This window comes from Pygoscelis adeliae, unplaced genomic scaffold (assembly GCF_000699105.1).
Source record: "Pygoscelis adeliae isolate BGI_AS28 unplaced genomic scaffold, ASM69910v1 Scaffold108, whole genome shotgun sequence".
In the NCBI taxonomy this organism is placed as follows: domain Eukaryota; kingdom Metazoa; phylum Chordata; class Aves; order Sphenisciformes; family Spheniscidae; genus Pygoscelis; species Pygoscelis adeliae.
The window spans coordinates 7,550,852-7,565,929 of NW_008825498.1; the positions used below are offsets into that span (position 1 = coordinate 7,550,852).

Consider the following 15,078-nt stretch of genomic DNA (forward strand, 5'->3'; position numbering starts at 1 on the left):
GCTCTGCCCCGCCCCGCCGTGCCGGCGGGAAGCTGGGGAAATGTGTTGGCCGCATTGTTAGGCTCGTACTCAGGAAAATCCTGTTGTCCTCCGCCGCGCACTGTGCGGAATTCCCCCTGCCTTGCTGGTTCTTCTGTAGCTCTGAGAGGTTGAGAGATTTTCACATTTCAAGTTAAAAGGACGCGAGTCAGACCTGCAAGTGGTTTGCTCTTCTCCTTTTTGCACAAAGAGAACGACTCTGCAGAATTATTATGGGCTCGGATTAAAAACCCAACAGCAAAGTGACACGCAGAAACATTTATATTTGCCGGTTGGAAAGCAAGAACCTGCTCTGTGCTGCAGTTACACTATTCCCCCTCCGCTTTCCTTGCCTTGTATAAAAGCTAGCGGAGAGACCCCCAAGCAAACAAGGAGAATTGGATGGGGGCTGCCGTTGTTTATACCGTGGTCACACTCAGCGCTTGATCCCGACCCTGCTGCCAGCCCGCTGAGATGCACGAGCCGGAGGGAAGAGTTGTATAATAGGTAAAACCAGGCAGGCAGTGGCCACAAAAAGGAAGTGATTTACTACTGTGTCAGTGATGGTACACTATTTATAACACTTACTATATATTCCTCTAAACATTTATACAATAATATATCATTTCTGCGTAGAATATACATTTTAATACTAAATTTGGTTACAAAATATGTTGCCTAGGCAGTCACAGACTATTTTTCTTTACTCGGTTGCTTGACATAAATTCCTGTTTATCTGCCAGCAGTGGTCGTATGTCAGAAATATATTTGATTTTTAAAGGACAAAAGGTTTTTCCACTTAAAAGACCTGGCTGAAAATGTTCTTTTGAAATAAAATTTAAAAATGTAGCAAAAATTAACATCTTTTTCTGTGAATAGTTGTTCCACTGTTTTGATTATTTCCAGTTGTAGAGTCAAACCCAGCAATTTGAAAGCAATTTGTACACAGATTTACATCAAAAGTCTCCTGTGAATATTGCAATCATTAATGTACCAACTTAGAAACTCACCTGGCTGGTATTTCGTATGTATGGCAATGAGTAACTTTGCTTCAGTTCATTGGGAAGCATTGTAGCAGATGACAGTACTTTGCTGGAAGGGAGGATTTTTATTTTTCAATTTTTATCTTAAAAAAACAAATACCTTTGCTTTCAGTTCAAAGACATGGTACTTGGGCTGGGGTTTGGTGTTGTTACTTAAATACATACTGTTAGTGCAGATCCGTACGTAGGTAAATACAGATACATATTTGTGTGTGTGAAAGGTATGTGTAATTTGTGAAACCCTCCTCTTCAAGACGTAAACAAGAGGATAAAAACCTGTGCAGCTTCCAACTTATCCTGAAAAGCATTGTGTCACTGGGCAGGCATCCAGCAATGGTGTTTGGTTGTTTTCTCAGAGTTAGATGGTTGCCATCTGGCATTGATAGTGAGATGGCATTGTCATCAGTTTCTAGATGCAGGAAAGGAATGAATCCTCATCTGTTTCCTGTGGATAAGCAAGAGGTTGATAATCTAGTAAAATCTTGTTACCTTAAAGAAAGCAGGCTTGGAATTTGTTTACATAATATAGGCCAGCTCTAACTTTTATGTTGGTGTAGTAAATTCCTTGAGAGAAGGCTGAAGATGTTAAGAAACTTATTGCTTTGCAAGAATACCTTAAGAAAGATATTTTTCAAGAAGTTTATCCTGTCTTTTTCTGTACTATTACTGTAATCAGTTTTACTTTTAAAAGGAAAAAAACCCCAGGCATCGCCCCTGGAAAGTAATAAAAGGGTTATTTGATGTAGAGTGGTCTTTCAAGCCTTCTTTTAATATTTTTAACAAAGTTTTAGGTTGAGATAAGTGTGATCATTGTAGTGTTGTAGTCTACATTTAAAACAAAAGGTGCAAAAATTGTAGAGCACATCTGTCGAAAAAAATAATTACAACTTGCCCTGTCTAGAGGTAAGGTAATATCATGGATAACTAGTGCAGTTTATTATCTGGCTAGCATTTCTGTTTTGTCTTTTCCTTGTTACTCATAAATCTTTCAGCTTTTACCATCATAGTTTATCATTTTTCCTGTTTCCAGTTTTTTACAAGTGGCTTTGTCTGTGATCACCTCACAGTACAGGTTCTGCTGGACTAAGGAAGTTCAGCTGGCTGAGGGCTTTGCAAAAAGGAAGAAGTGGTAGGCAACCTCTTGAACTTAAAAAGGAAAAAAAAAATGCTGTTCACATCTGACCCTTTTGAAACTTTCTCATTTTCCTTGATCCTGGCTGTCGGTTTGTTAGTTTGTTTTGAACGTTTAATGATCCAGCTGCCAGCTTTCAGTAACTGAATTGTATCATTATTGGAGAAATCTGGTTGCACTTTATTAGAGAAAACATCACTGTTTATACTGTTGTCGTGTTCCTCCCCTGTAATTTTTCCTATTATTGTTTAGAATAACACCCAAGTCTCTCTCAGTAATAGCCTTTAAAAGATTTCTGTGTTCAGAATCAACTTCAAGGGAAAAAACCCCAAACCTGTGGCAAAGCAGGGGGAATCTTTTTATTAAATATTAGGCCTGTGGGTTGACTGTATTAATTTTAAATCATTCCTGTAATATTTTCTCCTCTCCTTTGACTCTTCAGATGCTCACGTAATATGCAAATCCTTTTACAGTGGATACAAAAGAAACATTAAATATATTAAAATCTGCATTTTAATAAAGTTGTCAATGTATAATACATATCCTGCAACTGAGAAAGAATGATAAAAAAGCAATAAAAAGGTAATATAGGCACAGAACTATTTAATAACTTTTAATGTTTTACAGTCTGATAAAAATAAATGTGGTCTTGAAGCTGTTGGATACAGGTATAAGAAATATCCTAGTCTGAATTTAATATGTTTTAGCTATTTAGGAGTAGCAGATCTGCGTTGTTCGTCTGCATTTGCTCTCTCCTTTGAACTATAGGGATTAAGCTTGTGGGCGTTTCTTTCTCATTTCAGATGGAGTGGATGTTGAGGATGACCCTACTTGCTCATGGCCAGCATCATCGCCTTCTAGCAAGGACCAGACTTCCCCGAGCCATGGAGAAGGTTGTGATTTTGGTGAAGAGGAAGGAGGCCCAGGGTTGCCCTATCCATGCCAGTTTTGTGACAAATCGTTCAGCCGCCTCAGCTACTTAAAGCACCACGAGCAAAGTCACAGCGACAAGCTCCCTTTCAAATGCACGTATTGCAGTCGTCTCTTCAAACACAAGCGGAGCAGGGACCGCCACATAAAGCTTCATACAGGAGACAAGAAATATCACTGCAGTGAGTGTGATGCAGCGTTCTCAAGGAGTGATCATCTTAAAATTCACTTAAAGACTCATACGTCCAACAAGCCATATAAGTGTGCCATTTGTAGACGTGGATTCCTGTCATCTAGTTCGCTGCATGGTCACATGCAGGTTCACGAGAGGAACAAAGATGGCTCTCAGTCCGCTTCACGAATGGAGGACTGGAAAATGAAAGACACTCAGAAATGCAGTCAGTGCGAAGAAGGCTTTGATTTTCCTGAAGATCTTCAGAAGCACATTGCAGAATGTCACCCGGAGTGTTCCCCTAATGAAGATCGATCTGCTCTTCAGTGTGTTTACTGTCACGAACTCTTTGTAGAGGAAACGTCTCTGGTGAATCACATGGAGCAGGCTCATAATGGTGAGAAGAAGAATTCATGCAGCATTTGCTCTGAGAACTTTCATACTGTGGAGGAGCTGTACAGCCACATGGACAGCCACCAGCAGCCAGAGTCATGCAACCATAGCAACAGCCCATCTTTGGTAACTGTGGGCTACACCTCAGTCTCTAGCACCACTCCGGATTCAAATCTCTCGGTGGATAGTTCAACAATGGTGGAAACGGCTCCCCCTATACCGAAAGGTCGTGGAAGGAAGCGGGCAGCTCAGCAAGTGCCAGATATCACTGGTCCTTCGAGTAAGCAGGCAAAAGTTACCTATAGCTGCATTTATTGCAACAAACAGTTATTTTCCAGCCTTGCAGTTTTGCAGATACACCTGAAAACTATGCATTTAGATAAACCCGAACAAGCCCATATCTGTCAGTATTGTTTGGAGGTATTGCCATCTCTCTACAATCTGAACGAACATCTTAAGCAAGTCCATGAAGCTCCAGACCCAGCACTGATTGTTTCTACCATGCCTGCCATGGTGTACCAGTGCAACTTCTGCTCTGAAGTGTTCAATGACCTCAACACCCTTCAGGAACACATCCGATGTTCTCATGGATTTGCCAACCCTGCTGCTAAGGACAGTAATGCATTCTTTTGTCCCCATTGCTACATGGGATTTCTTACAGATTCTTCTCTGGAAGAGCATATTAGACAAGTCCATTGTGATCTTAGCAGTTCCCGTTTTGGTTCCCCTGTGCTTGGAACCCCAAAAGATCCAGTGGTGGAAGTGTATTCTTGTTCTTACTGTACAAATTCTCCAATATTTAATAGTGTTCTTAAACTGAATAAGCATATCAAGGAGAACCATAAGAACATTCCTTTGGCACTGAATTACATCCACAATGGAAAAAAATCCAGAGCCATGAGTCCCTTATCTCCTGTAACCATTGAGCAGACTTCTTTAAAGATGATGCAGGCAGTTGGAGGTGCTCCTCCTCGTCCTGCAGGTGAATATATTTGTAATCAGTGTGGTGCTAAGTATACTTCCTTGGATGGTTTTCAGACTCATTTAAAAACACATCTTGACACTGTCCTGCCAAAACTGACCTGCCCTCAGTGCAACAAGGAATTTCCAAATCAGGAGTCTCTGCTGAAGCATGTTACTATTCATTTCATGATCACCTCAACCTACTACATCTGTGAAAGCTGTGACAAGCAGTTTACTTCTGTGGATGACTTGCAGAAACACCTACTGGACATGCATACATTTGTGTTCTTCCGCTGCACCTTGTGCCAAGAGGTTTTTGACTCCAAAGTCTCCATTCAACTACACTTGGCTGTGAAGCACAGCAATGAAAAGAAGGTATACAGATGTACGTCTTGCAACTGGGATTTCCGAAATGAGACTGACCTACAGCTTCATGTTAAACACAACCACCTGGAGAACCAAGGCAAAGTACACAAGTGCATCTTCTGTGGCGAGTCCTTTGGTACGGAGGTGGAGCTGCAGTGTCACATTACTACGCACAGCAAGAAGTACAACTGCAAGTTCTGCAGCAAAGCTTTCCATGCTATCATCTTGCTGGAAAAGCACTTAAGGGAAAAACATTGTGTTTTTGAAACAAAAACTCCAAACTGTGGAACGAATGGGGCATCTGAGCAGGTTCAGAAAGAGGAAGTGGAACTCCAGACCTTGTTGACAAATAGCCAGGAGTCCCATAACAGCCACGATGGCAGCGAAGAAGATGTAGACACATCTGAGCCTATGTATGGCTGTGACATTTGTGGAGCAGCTTATACCATGGAGACTCTCCTGCAAAATCACCAGCTTCGAGACCACAACATTCGACCTGGAGAAAGTGCCATAGTGAAGAAAAAGGCTGAACTCATTAAAGGGAATTACAAGTGTAATGTGTGTTCTCGAACATTCTTCTCTGAAAATGGGCTTCGAGAACACATGCAGACGCACTTGGGACCAGTGAAACATTATATGTGCCCAATCTGTGGCGAGCGGTTTCCGTCTCTTCTGACTCTTACTGAACATAAGGTCACACACAGTAAGAGCCTGGACACTGGAAACTGCAGGATTTGCAAGATGCCTCTCCAGAGCGAGGAGGAATTTTTAGAGCATTGCCAAATGCACCCTGACTTGAGGAACTCCTTGACGGGGTTTCGCTGTGTGGTGTGCATGCAGACAGTGACCTCCACGCTGGAACTGAAAATCCACGGCACGTTCCACATGCAGAAAACTGGAAATGGTTCTGCCGTGCAGTCCACGGGGCGCGCACAGCATCTCCAGAAACTGTACAAATGTGCTTCTTGCCTGAAGGAATTCCGCTCAAAACAGGATTTAGTGAAACTTGACATCAACGGTCTGCCATATGGTCTGTGTGCTAGCTGTGTTAATCTCAGTAAAAGTGGTAGTCCAAGTGTCAACATCCCTTCAAGCAGTAACAGACAAGGCATGGGCCAAAATGAGAACTTGAGTTCCATTGAGAACAAAAGCAAGGCAGGGGGACTGAAGACTCGATGTTCTAGTTGCAATGTTAAATTTGAATCAGAAAGTGAACTCCAAAACCATATTCAGTCAATCCACAGAGAGCTTGTTCCAGACAGCAACAGTACACAGCTGAAAACACCACAAGTATCTCCAATGCCCAGAATCAGCCCCTCCCAAACTGAAGAGGTAACCCTTTTTTCTTTGCTCTTGACACCTTCCATCCTTTTGGAAAAAGTCCCCCTTTTTTCAAGCCGTCTTGTCACTTGTCACAAAATGCTTAGGCTGAACCATGTTACATTTCCATCCATAGCCATTAGCTAGTAATTACTTGCTTCTTGATATGCCTTACATCTTGGATTGAATTGTGCGGAATAGGACTAATTCCAGTCTCCCTAGGATATTGTCTTCTGTATCACTGAGGAGACCTATCTTCATGCCAGCACAACTGAGATCTGGAATCTTATCCTAGCTCCCTTACGCGTTGGAATCCCCAGCTAGGAGTTGTGCTTACGGCAGAAAGCATTAATGACAGAGGAGTAGGATACAGTGAGCCAAAAGGCTGGCATAAGGGGTGGATTTTAAAAAAAATATTTGTGATCAACAAGTTGAGGGTTTTTTTTGTAAATTGTGTTGTAGACATTCATTTTCCCCTCTTATAGCATATTTTGATGAAGTAGAAGTGCAACGCTAGCCTAAGGTAAATTGGGAAATCAGTCCCTTGGATGCAATTCCTTGTGTTTTTCTTTCCATTCCTGATGAACAACATTTTGATGTCACTGAAACACCTAGTGCCTGATGATTGAAATCCCATTCATGCAGCATAACTGAGACAGTAAATACATGTTTCAGGGAAAAAAAACAAAGGGTTTTTCTCTTGAAAGATCTCATCTGCTTCCTCAGTCACCAGTGACCAAGTAATAACACCTGTATTCGGGAAGGTAGGGGGGTCGTGTACTGAGGGAAGGGAATCTGTTTTATCTACAGAAATATTATCAATAGAATGACCTGAAGTTAGCATTTTAGGCATGGTGTCTTGCATAATGACCCCTTATAGTTCAGGAAGCCTAAAAACAAATGATGAGAAATAATAGCTTTTGTTTCAAGAAAGCTTTTAGCCTGTAATGATACAAGCATGGTGCAACCCATTGCTGTGAATGTGTCTGGATACCCTGTGGCAAGGGAGCTGCTGCTCTTCCATCACCTTCCTCACTCCCTGTTTGTGAGCCCACCTGTCGGGTAGGAAATCTCTCAGCATGTCATCCAGCAGTGTTGTGCAAACTGGAGGGCAGGAGGGAGGCAGAGAGGGAGGAGGGGAGATACATAAGGATATGTGGGCCAAGGGCTAAGTATTTGTGGAGCCACTGAGAACATAGCTGGAGATAGGCCGGGAGAAGGCCACTGAGGCGGCACAGGGCCTGGAGTGCCATGAAGAGGGAAGTGGAGCTGGGAGACGAGGGTGAAGTACCAGGCAGGATGCATCTGCCAGGGAAGGGCCCTATGCTTTCATGACTTCTGCATCTCCAGTTTGCACATTGGGCCGTGGTGGGGGACACCTGGGGAACGGGTTGTGGTGTGGAGTTTATGGAAGGAGCAAGTTGTTAGACTGAGAACCGCAGGTCTAAGGAAAACCTTCTTTTCAAAGAAGAGGGAAAAGGAATGGCTCCCATTAGGTGCGGTTCAGGCCATTGATGCTCCTGTAGTACTGCTGCTGAGTGGGAACCACAGAATTACCAGCTGCATGTTTTTGATGATTCAGAGTCATCCTGGTTTGTTTCTGTCATCTTTCCCCAAGTGACTACTTGAAATTTCTCTTCCCAGTCATGTTGGAAGCCAGTTCTTACTACCTCAAGCACAATCAGAATCGTGTGTTAAGACAGTTACCATGATAAGATGTTACCAACTTGTCTTTCTCTTGCTTGTAAACTAGACAAAAAGAGATTTGGGGGTCCTTTGTGGTGATAAAAGGTCAGTTACCTTCAGTGTCATCAGTGAATCTTCTTGTACTTGGATCGTGTATAATCAGAGTTCTTATATCTTCTTCTCATTGGCATCACGTTCCTCTTCTTGCTCCTTTCGATTTTTGTTTTAGAAATGTATTTAAGATGAAAAAGCCTTTTAAACTACAGCAAGATTTGTGAATAGCATTCACCTGCTTTCAAATCACCATTTGCCCCCCACCCCCATTCAGAGCTTGTAAACTGATTTTTCAGTGTCTATGATTCTAGTCTCCACATAAGTAACCTAGACTTTCAGATTCTTTTCTCACGGGAAGCACAAAGCTATCAGATTCCTGATAGAGCAGTAATACTTCTGGAAACCATAAATGCATGTTTGTAAAATCCTGAAAGATAATTTATTTTTCTAACAGATATTACTGGTTTCAAATTGTAGTGATGCAAGCATTATAGCAATGAGAATCAAAATTGAAAGTGGTAATACACAAATGTTTAACACTATAGATTGGATGTCCAGGCTGAGGGAAATGAAAACATAAGCATATAACATAAACAGTAAAAACAAATTTGATTTCTAAAATTTGTTATTAGTCAGTGGCTTTGCTACTCCACTGGAAGGATATTTGAATTGAATGGGATGTTGAAGATGGCTACTTAAACATGCTATTTTGGGGAAATTTTCAACAAAAAAAATTCGTAATATTAAGGAGTGAAGGTTTCATTTGCATTCTTGAGAGTCATGTGGTTTGAGATTTCAACCTTTATGTAAGAACATTTCATTCCCGAGGCAAGAAAAATATGGAGACTAGTTGTCAGACTATTAGTAGTGCTGATTACTGTGTAACTCAGTTATAGATTACTCAGTAATAGATTACCATGGTAAGTGTACTAGAAAATATCTTTTTAAGATAACAGATAACACTAAAAAATGTCACTTCTGGCTTCTTTGCCAAGTATTCTCATGGTTGAACTAGAAAACTTCCGTTTTTAGCCTGTACTCAGTAACACGATAGGGTGCAATTACCTTAACATGGTATAATGTCATCAGCTGAGCTATCAGCCGCTGAGCTCACCCTGCTTGCCATGTGAAAGATGTTGACCTGAATCATCTTCACTGAAAGTTACCTTTCAGCTGGGATGGGAAACGATGGGCAGTGCTCATCATCAGTTACAACAACTCAAGGAACAGGTCAGAACTCACTAGGCCCATCATACTGCTGAATCTAGTACCTGTAAGCTATCAAACAGACCTAAACGGGCAGATTGTGGATAGCTAGCTATTGAAAGAGCTCTAAAATTGGTAAATATGTAACTTATTCTTTGAGCTTAATGAGATGCTGACTTCAGGTTGTAGATTTCTTGTAAAGATCTTGAATCATTGCAAGCACACTGTTAGGCTAGGGTAATAATCTTTGTGGTGATAGCTGATGTTTAAAAGTGGAGAACTAGGTCTGATATGATAGTGAATTGGGAACTAGACATCAGTCCTTTTTCTGTCACTCATTTGCTTTGTTGACTTGGACACATCTACTTGAACAACTCTGCTTCATTCTCCTTATTCAGAAAATAAGATTGATAGTTCCTGAAAAGTGTGTTGCCGTGCTTAGTTGCGATGCATTTTTTGTGCAGCACTTGGAAGATGAAAAGCAGTGTTCAAGAAAAACTCTGTGGCCTTGCTTCTCTTGTTCCTCCTTAATATGCTGTCATGCACCTAATGAGAGAACTCCTGACTCAGCAGAAGGTGTGCCCTCACTTGTCAAGCTTCATGACTTCTGTTCATGCAGAATCATACCAGCATAACTGTACAATAATAGTTATATTGTTAATTGCTTATCTGGCAGGGGAGGAGGAGGGAATGGACTCCAGCTTACACCAACAGTTTACTGCTAAAACCTATCTTATGCTAGTGTATCCATGTGTGCAACTGCACTCAGCTTGGGGTCCTGTTGGTAACTTCCAGAGTAGGTGCTCAGCAAGCATAATTACTTCTGTAAGTAGCTTAAGTTATGTATCACTTTGTTCCACGAATGTGAAGCTCATGTGAATACTGTATTACCTGTAGCAATGCAGACAGTCCTTCATTAATAATACAAGAACACCAAGTTTTCTGGTCCTGAGACGAGAAGGAGCAGTGCAACTCCACTGCCACATTACTGCAGGAATAAAGATGCTTATTTAGGTGTTGCAAAAGACTTGCAGAAACTCAATGTAGCAGAGAGTATCAAAAGTGCTGGACAAAGGAGAGAACTAGCAACTGTCACACCAGCTGAAGAACAGAATAAGTGTGAATCTGGGGCTGCTCTTCTGTCCTGTTGTGGTTGCGCAGAGCTGTATGCCAGGATGGGCATGTCACAGCAGGGGACGCTGGGCACGTCACAGCACCGTTCTGGAAGGAGCTGTGAAAGTGCAGGCTGACAATGAGCTTGTGGAGATGGGGTCACAAAATTCAGATGCTGCGGAGAGCTGATGGCTCCTTGAAACTCAACTTATCCGACCTCAGATGAATCCAGAAATGGTATCACCCTGGGAGAAAGAATGGAGCTCAGGTAGGTGTACTGTTTTATCATTGCATTTTTTCCTCCTTATTCATGGGCCCTGAATCCACCTTTCTTCTCTTACTATTCCTCCCCACTTCTCAAAACACTGCCAGACTCACAAAGACAGAAAACAGGAACTGCCTTTTGAAGTAGCTGGTTTGTTTCAACAGCATGCACTGGCAGTCAGAGGCGGAAAGAAGAGAGAAAACACTGTGAGCAACCCAGAAATGTTCCCAGATGCATGCTTTTGGCAGGGCAGGCAATAGCATTTTAGCAACATAAATCACTGTGCTTTTAACAGAAAAAAATGCACTGAAATCAATAGTCATGCATTTAATTGAAATACATAAATTAAAATAGTCCTCCTCATCAGCAATCCAAGCTGATCATTCTGACTACAGGATTTTTATGAATAAGCACATAAACTTGTAATGTAAACGTAAGAAGTAGTGCCTTGGGTTTCCTGTGAGTGAATCCAGGCCCAGAACAAGTGATGTTCACGCTGGATTTTGGATTTGGGGACAGAAAAAGGTAAAGAAGGTTTGTTGCTGGCACAGAGATTTGGCTTCGAAATAGTTTGTGGAACTAATCTGTGGCAAACATATTTTCTGCTTCTGGAGTTTCAGAATGAGCTCACTAAAAATACCATTTTTGTCTTCTTGCGTCATTTTGACATTGTTGTCAGGAAGGTATTGTTTAAGATGTGACCATATATATTTTTAGGAAGGGCTACCCTGTTTTTCTTGCCACAGTAGGCCACCTTCACATTACGCTATGCTCTAATTTCTGGTAGTACCACTGCCATGGACTGGCTGACAAGATACAGGCGTAAGCATTTCTTTTCTCTTTGTCTTCACACCTTCAGTAGTGAGCTATCAGACAGAGTCCTCTCTGAATTTAACAAGGATGGTGTTATTTATTATCCTGTTGCTGTAAATCCTCCCAAAGTTAAGCAGCAAACTTCCCACCTCCCACCTTCTTACACACACCATGAAGTCAGTCTGTGAAAGGAAGCCCATGTGTTGGCTGGGAGCTGCTGAACAGAAGCAAGAGGGATAATTGCAGTGAGTTTTCTCAGTTTCCTGTCCACTGATCATTAAAATCTAATACTGTTTGTCTGTCTTGTTATTTGTCAGAGGCTTCAGATGGGGAATTTGGAGAGGCACCTTCTTCACGCCTGTGGAAAACTTCACATGAGAGGAAGAAAGGATAATGTGGTCTCCAAAGTTTTCAAGAGCACCAAACCAAGATTTCTGTGAAACAATGCAGTGGGGGGGGGGATGCCTGCTTGAAGAAAGGCAGAACTGGAGAGGGACGCAGGAATGTGGATGAAGACCTTAAGCATCTCTAGAGAGGGCAAATGTAGATTCAACAAAGCTTTATGAGACAAAACATCCTGAGATGTATACTCCAACAGGTCAGCTGTGCAGCCCACTGTCCTCATGGAGCTTTCCCTGTACATGTATCTGCTGGCCAAGTGACCAGGGTAACATGCCACAATTTCCCTTCTGCACAGCCCCGGTGGAAAATCAGAATAGTGATGAGTATTTGTATTCTGACTTCAGAATTGGGTAGAAACAACAAGAAATTTCCCCTGTTTTTCTAGCCTGATTATCTTTAAGAACAAGACATGGGAAATCAGGGCACGTCTCTTTTTGTCTGCTGGTTTGCATACCTCTAGAGAGTTCTCTCTCTTCCCCCTCTTACTTTTGGGCTAGTCTTGGCCAGTTTCAAGAAAAACTTAATAGATTAATGGGAATCTCAAAGCCTATAAAGTTTTTGCAACATTTGGGAAGAGAGGTGACCCAGCAGGTGATAGAATCCAGACAGGAAAGAGGCCTTTTGGAGATCCAAACCGGGAAGATGGCTTTAACTGAAGTTCATGCCTGGTTTTTATGCAAAAGTCAATCAGTCACCAGAAATGAAGCTATAAGAAACCATGATCTGTTCTTTGTGGTGCTCACAGACCAACTTCTTAAGTGACTGTAAATGTTTTGAGAAGTGTTTTTTATCACTGCTCAATAAAGTTGTTGCATGTAATGTGTGTGTTATTTGTCTCATACAACAAACATAACACCCAAATTTGTCACTCTCTCATCAGGGAACCAAAATGGGCTAACTGTTAATTTAAAATGGTTATGTAGCCCCAGTACTGCTTGTTTCACGAAGTTGTACAAAATGAACATAAATGAACCACCTGATATGTAGCATCTTGTTAAAAGAGTCCTCTTCTTTGACCTCCCATAGCTCTGTGATGGCTGGTAATTGATCTTATGCCTGATTGTTCAAAACCCTTAGGTACTTTTTTCTCCTGCCAAACCCAACTTTCATTTATTCCGTTTGCTGCATTGTATTACAAATTATTGTATAAAATATGACCTGTAGTATTTTGTACAGTGTATTCTGCTGAGTATGACAGCAGAAATGTGTCTCCTGCTAATATCCGTCCTCACCATGGGACATTTCAGGACAAGAGGCAGCGGGCACAAACCGACACACAGGAGGTTCCCTCTGAACATCAGGAAACACTTTTACTGCGAAGGTGACCGAGCACTGGCACAGGTTACCCAGAGAGGTTGTGTATCCTTTGAGATGCTCACAAGCCATCTGGACATGGCCCTGCTCTAGGTGGCCCTGCTTGAGCAGGGGGGCTGGACCAGAGGACCCCCAAAGATCAACCTCAACCATTCTGTGGTTTCCACCATCCTTTGGGCCTACCTGCCAGATGTATGTTGATGTTATCCTGTTCTTCCTTGGTGGTTAAACCTTTGTTGCTAGTACATGGCTTCATAAGTCAGGGAATAAAAGGGTGGGGCCTCTCCTGATACTGAGCATCTCAGTACAGTGCTGCCAGTAATAATGTGCAAAGCTGGGAAAAAAGCCCCTGCCTGCAGTTTTTATTAGAGGCCTGAATTCCTCATGATGAAAGCCTCACGTGCATTCATTGATCATTTGTAATGCCTGTGAAATGCCTCTGAAGAGCGACTTAAAAATACAGCCACTTACAAATACGGCTATTTAAAAGTTGCTTGCTGCTTGTGTACTCAAAAACAAGGTGGGAGGTAGGAGAGAAGGAAGTGTTTGTCCCCTTCGATCATGCTTCCACAGTTTTGGTATCCTGTGTGGGATGGACTTCCTCTGTTTTTTACCTGTTGTCCAGATTCAACATTGTGTGCAAAAAGGCACACCTAATGGCTTTTCATATCTGGAAGGTCACCTCTTCCTCTCCACGTTTTCCAGTAGGAATCAGGGTGGTTCACCAACAAAGAATGATCTGAGACTCCAAGCTTCCAGATTTCCTCTTGTACTTGTTTTCCCACTGCTACAACAGTCCTCTTTTTGGTTTCTGCTCTGATGGCTGGAATAGGTTCAGTGCCAAACTTTAGGAACATGGCTGGCTGCATACAAAAACCTTGCAACCATCACTGACAGTGGCCAACTTGCAATTGATCCTGTTCTGCTGCTTGGTGCTTCTTTTGTAGGCCTAGTCAGGGAATGTCTGCATCACCTGATGATTTTCCTGAACTATCTGTCTTAACCATAGCTCCTCAGTTTTCTTAAGTTCCCTGCTTCACAGCTGGTGCTTTGTGTGATGGTGGTTGAGTGGCTGAAGTCCTGCAAACCTAGAAGTATGACATTCTGCTTCTGAAACAAATTCTGCAATCTCTTTTTTCTGATAGGGAAATGGTAGACTGAAGCCTCATGCAAAAAGAAATGAGCTTATTACAGGATGTACCTAAGAGGAACTGCTGAAATTTTAAGAAGTAATGTGAAAGTAAAAGATTATGAAATGGGACAGAGGGAATTCTGGGAAGTTCCCTTAATTCCCTTAGAGGAAAGCAAGTATGTCTTCACAGGAAAAAATGGCTGGACACAAATCATTGTGGGTAGCGTTGAAGACTGGCTCAGCAGAGTACTCGTTTTGCTGGTACACCACTTCCTTGGGCAGCTGCGCTGCCCCAGCAGAGGTTTTTCCAACTGGGCACGCAGTCAAGCGTCATTGCAATGTCAGCAGCTGTGTGCCAGCTCAGATGCTACCAGTATATTTGTTAACACTGATGTGGCCTAAGAGTATCCATACAGGGTAGTACTGTAATTACAGCAGTATGATTGTAGAACTCTGTTCGTGGCATATTTCGTAGTGTAGGCAAGCCTTTGTAAAACCCCAGTCTTGCCAGTGTTGCCATGTGAAGCCTTCATTTGTGAAGTCCCATTGACTTCCCCAAGTGCAGAGCTAATTGCATGAGAAGGATCTAAGGGGTTTAATCCTTCTCCTGATACTTCAATGAAAATTAATTTCTTATATATTATGTATGAGTAATATATTTCTGTTTGTACATTAATATTAATGTTGCATATTTTTGAGCACAAGTTCTATTCTGTAGGATTAAATCATCTTGGTAAGTAATAGCCCAGAATTCAG

General features: G+C 42.0%; 1 protein-coding gene across 1 annotated transcript in view; it reads left to right on the top strand.

Annotated features, from left to right (window-relative positions):
• ZNF521 (zinc finger protein 521) overlaps positions 1-15,078 on the top strand; it is a 229,419-nt gene that overhangs the window by 86,801 nt on the left and 127,540 nt on the right. Inside the window, exon 5 of the mRNA XM_009331439.1 lies at positions 2,997-6,349. Coding sequence (XP_009329714.1) covers positions 2,997-6,349 — 3,353 coding nt within the window. The remainder of the gene's footprint in view (positions 1-2,996; positions 6,350-15,078) is intronic.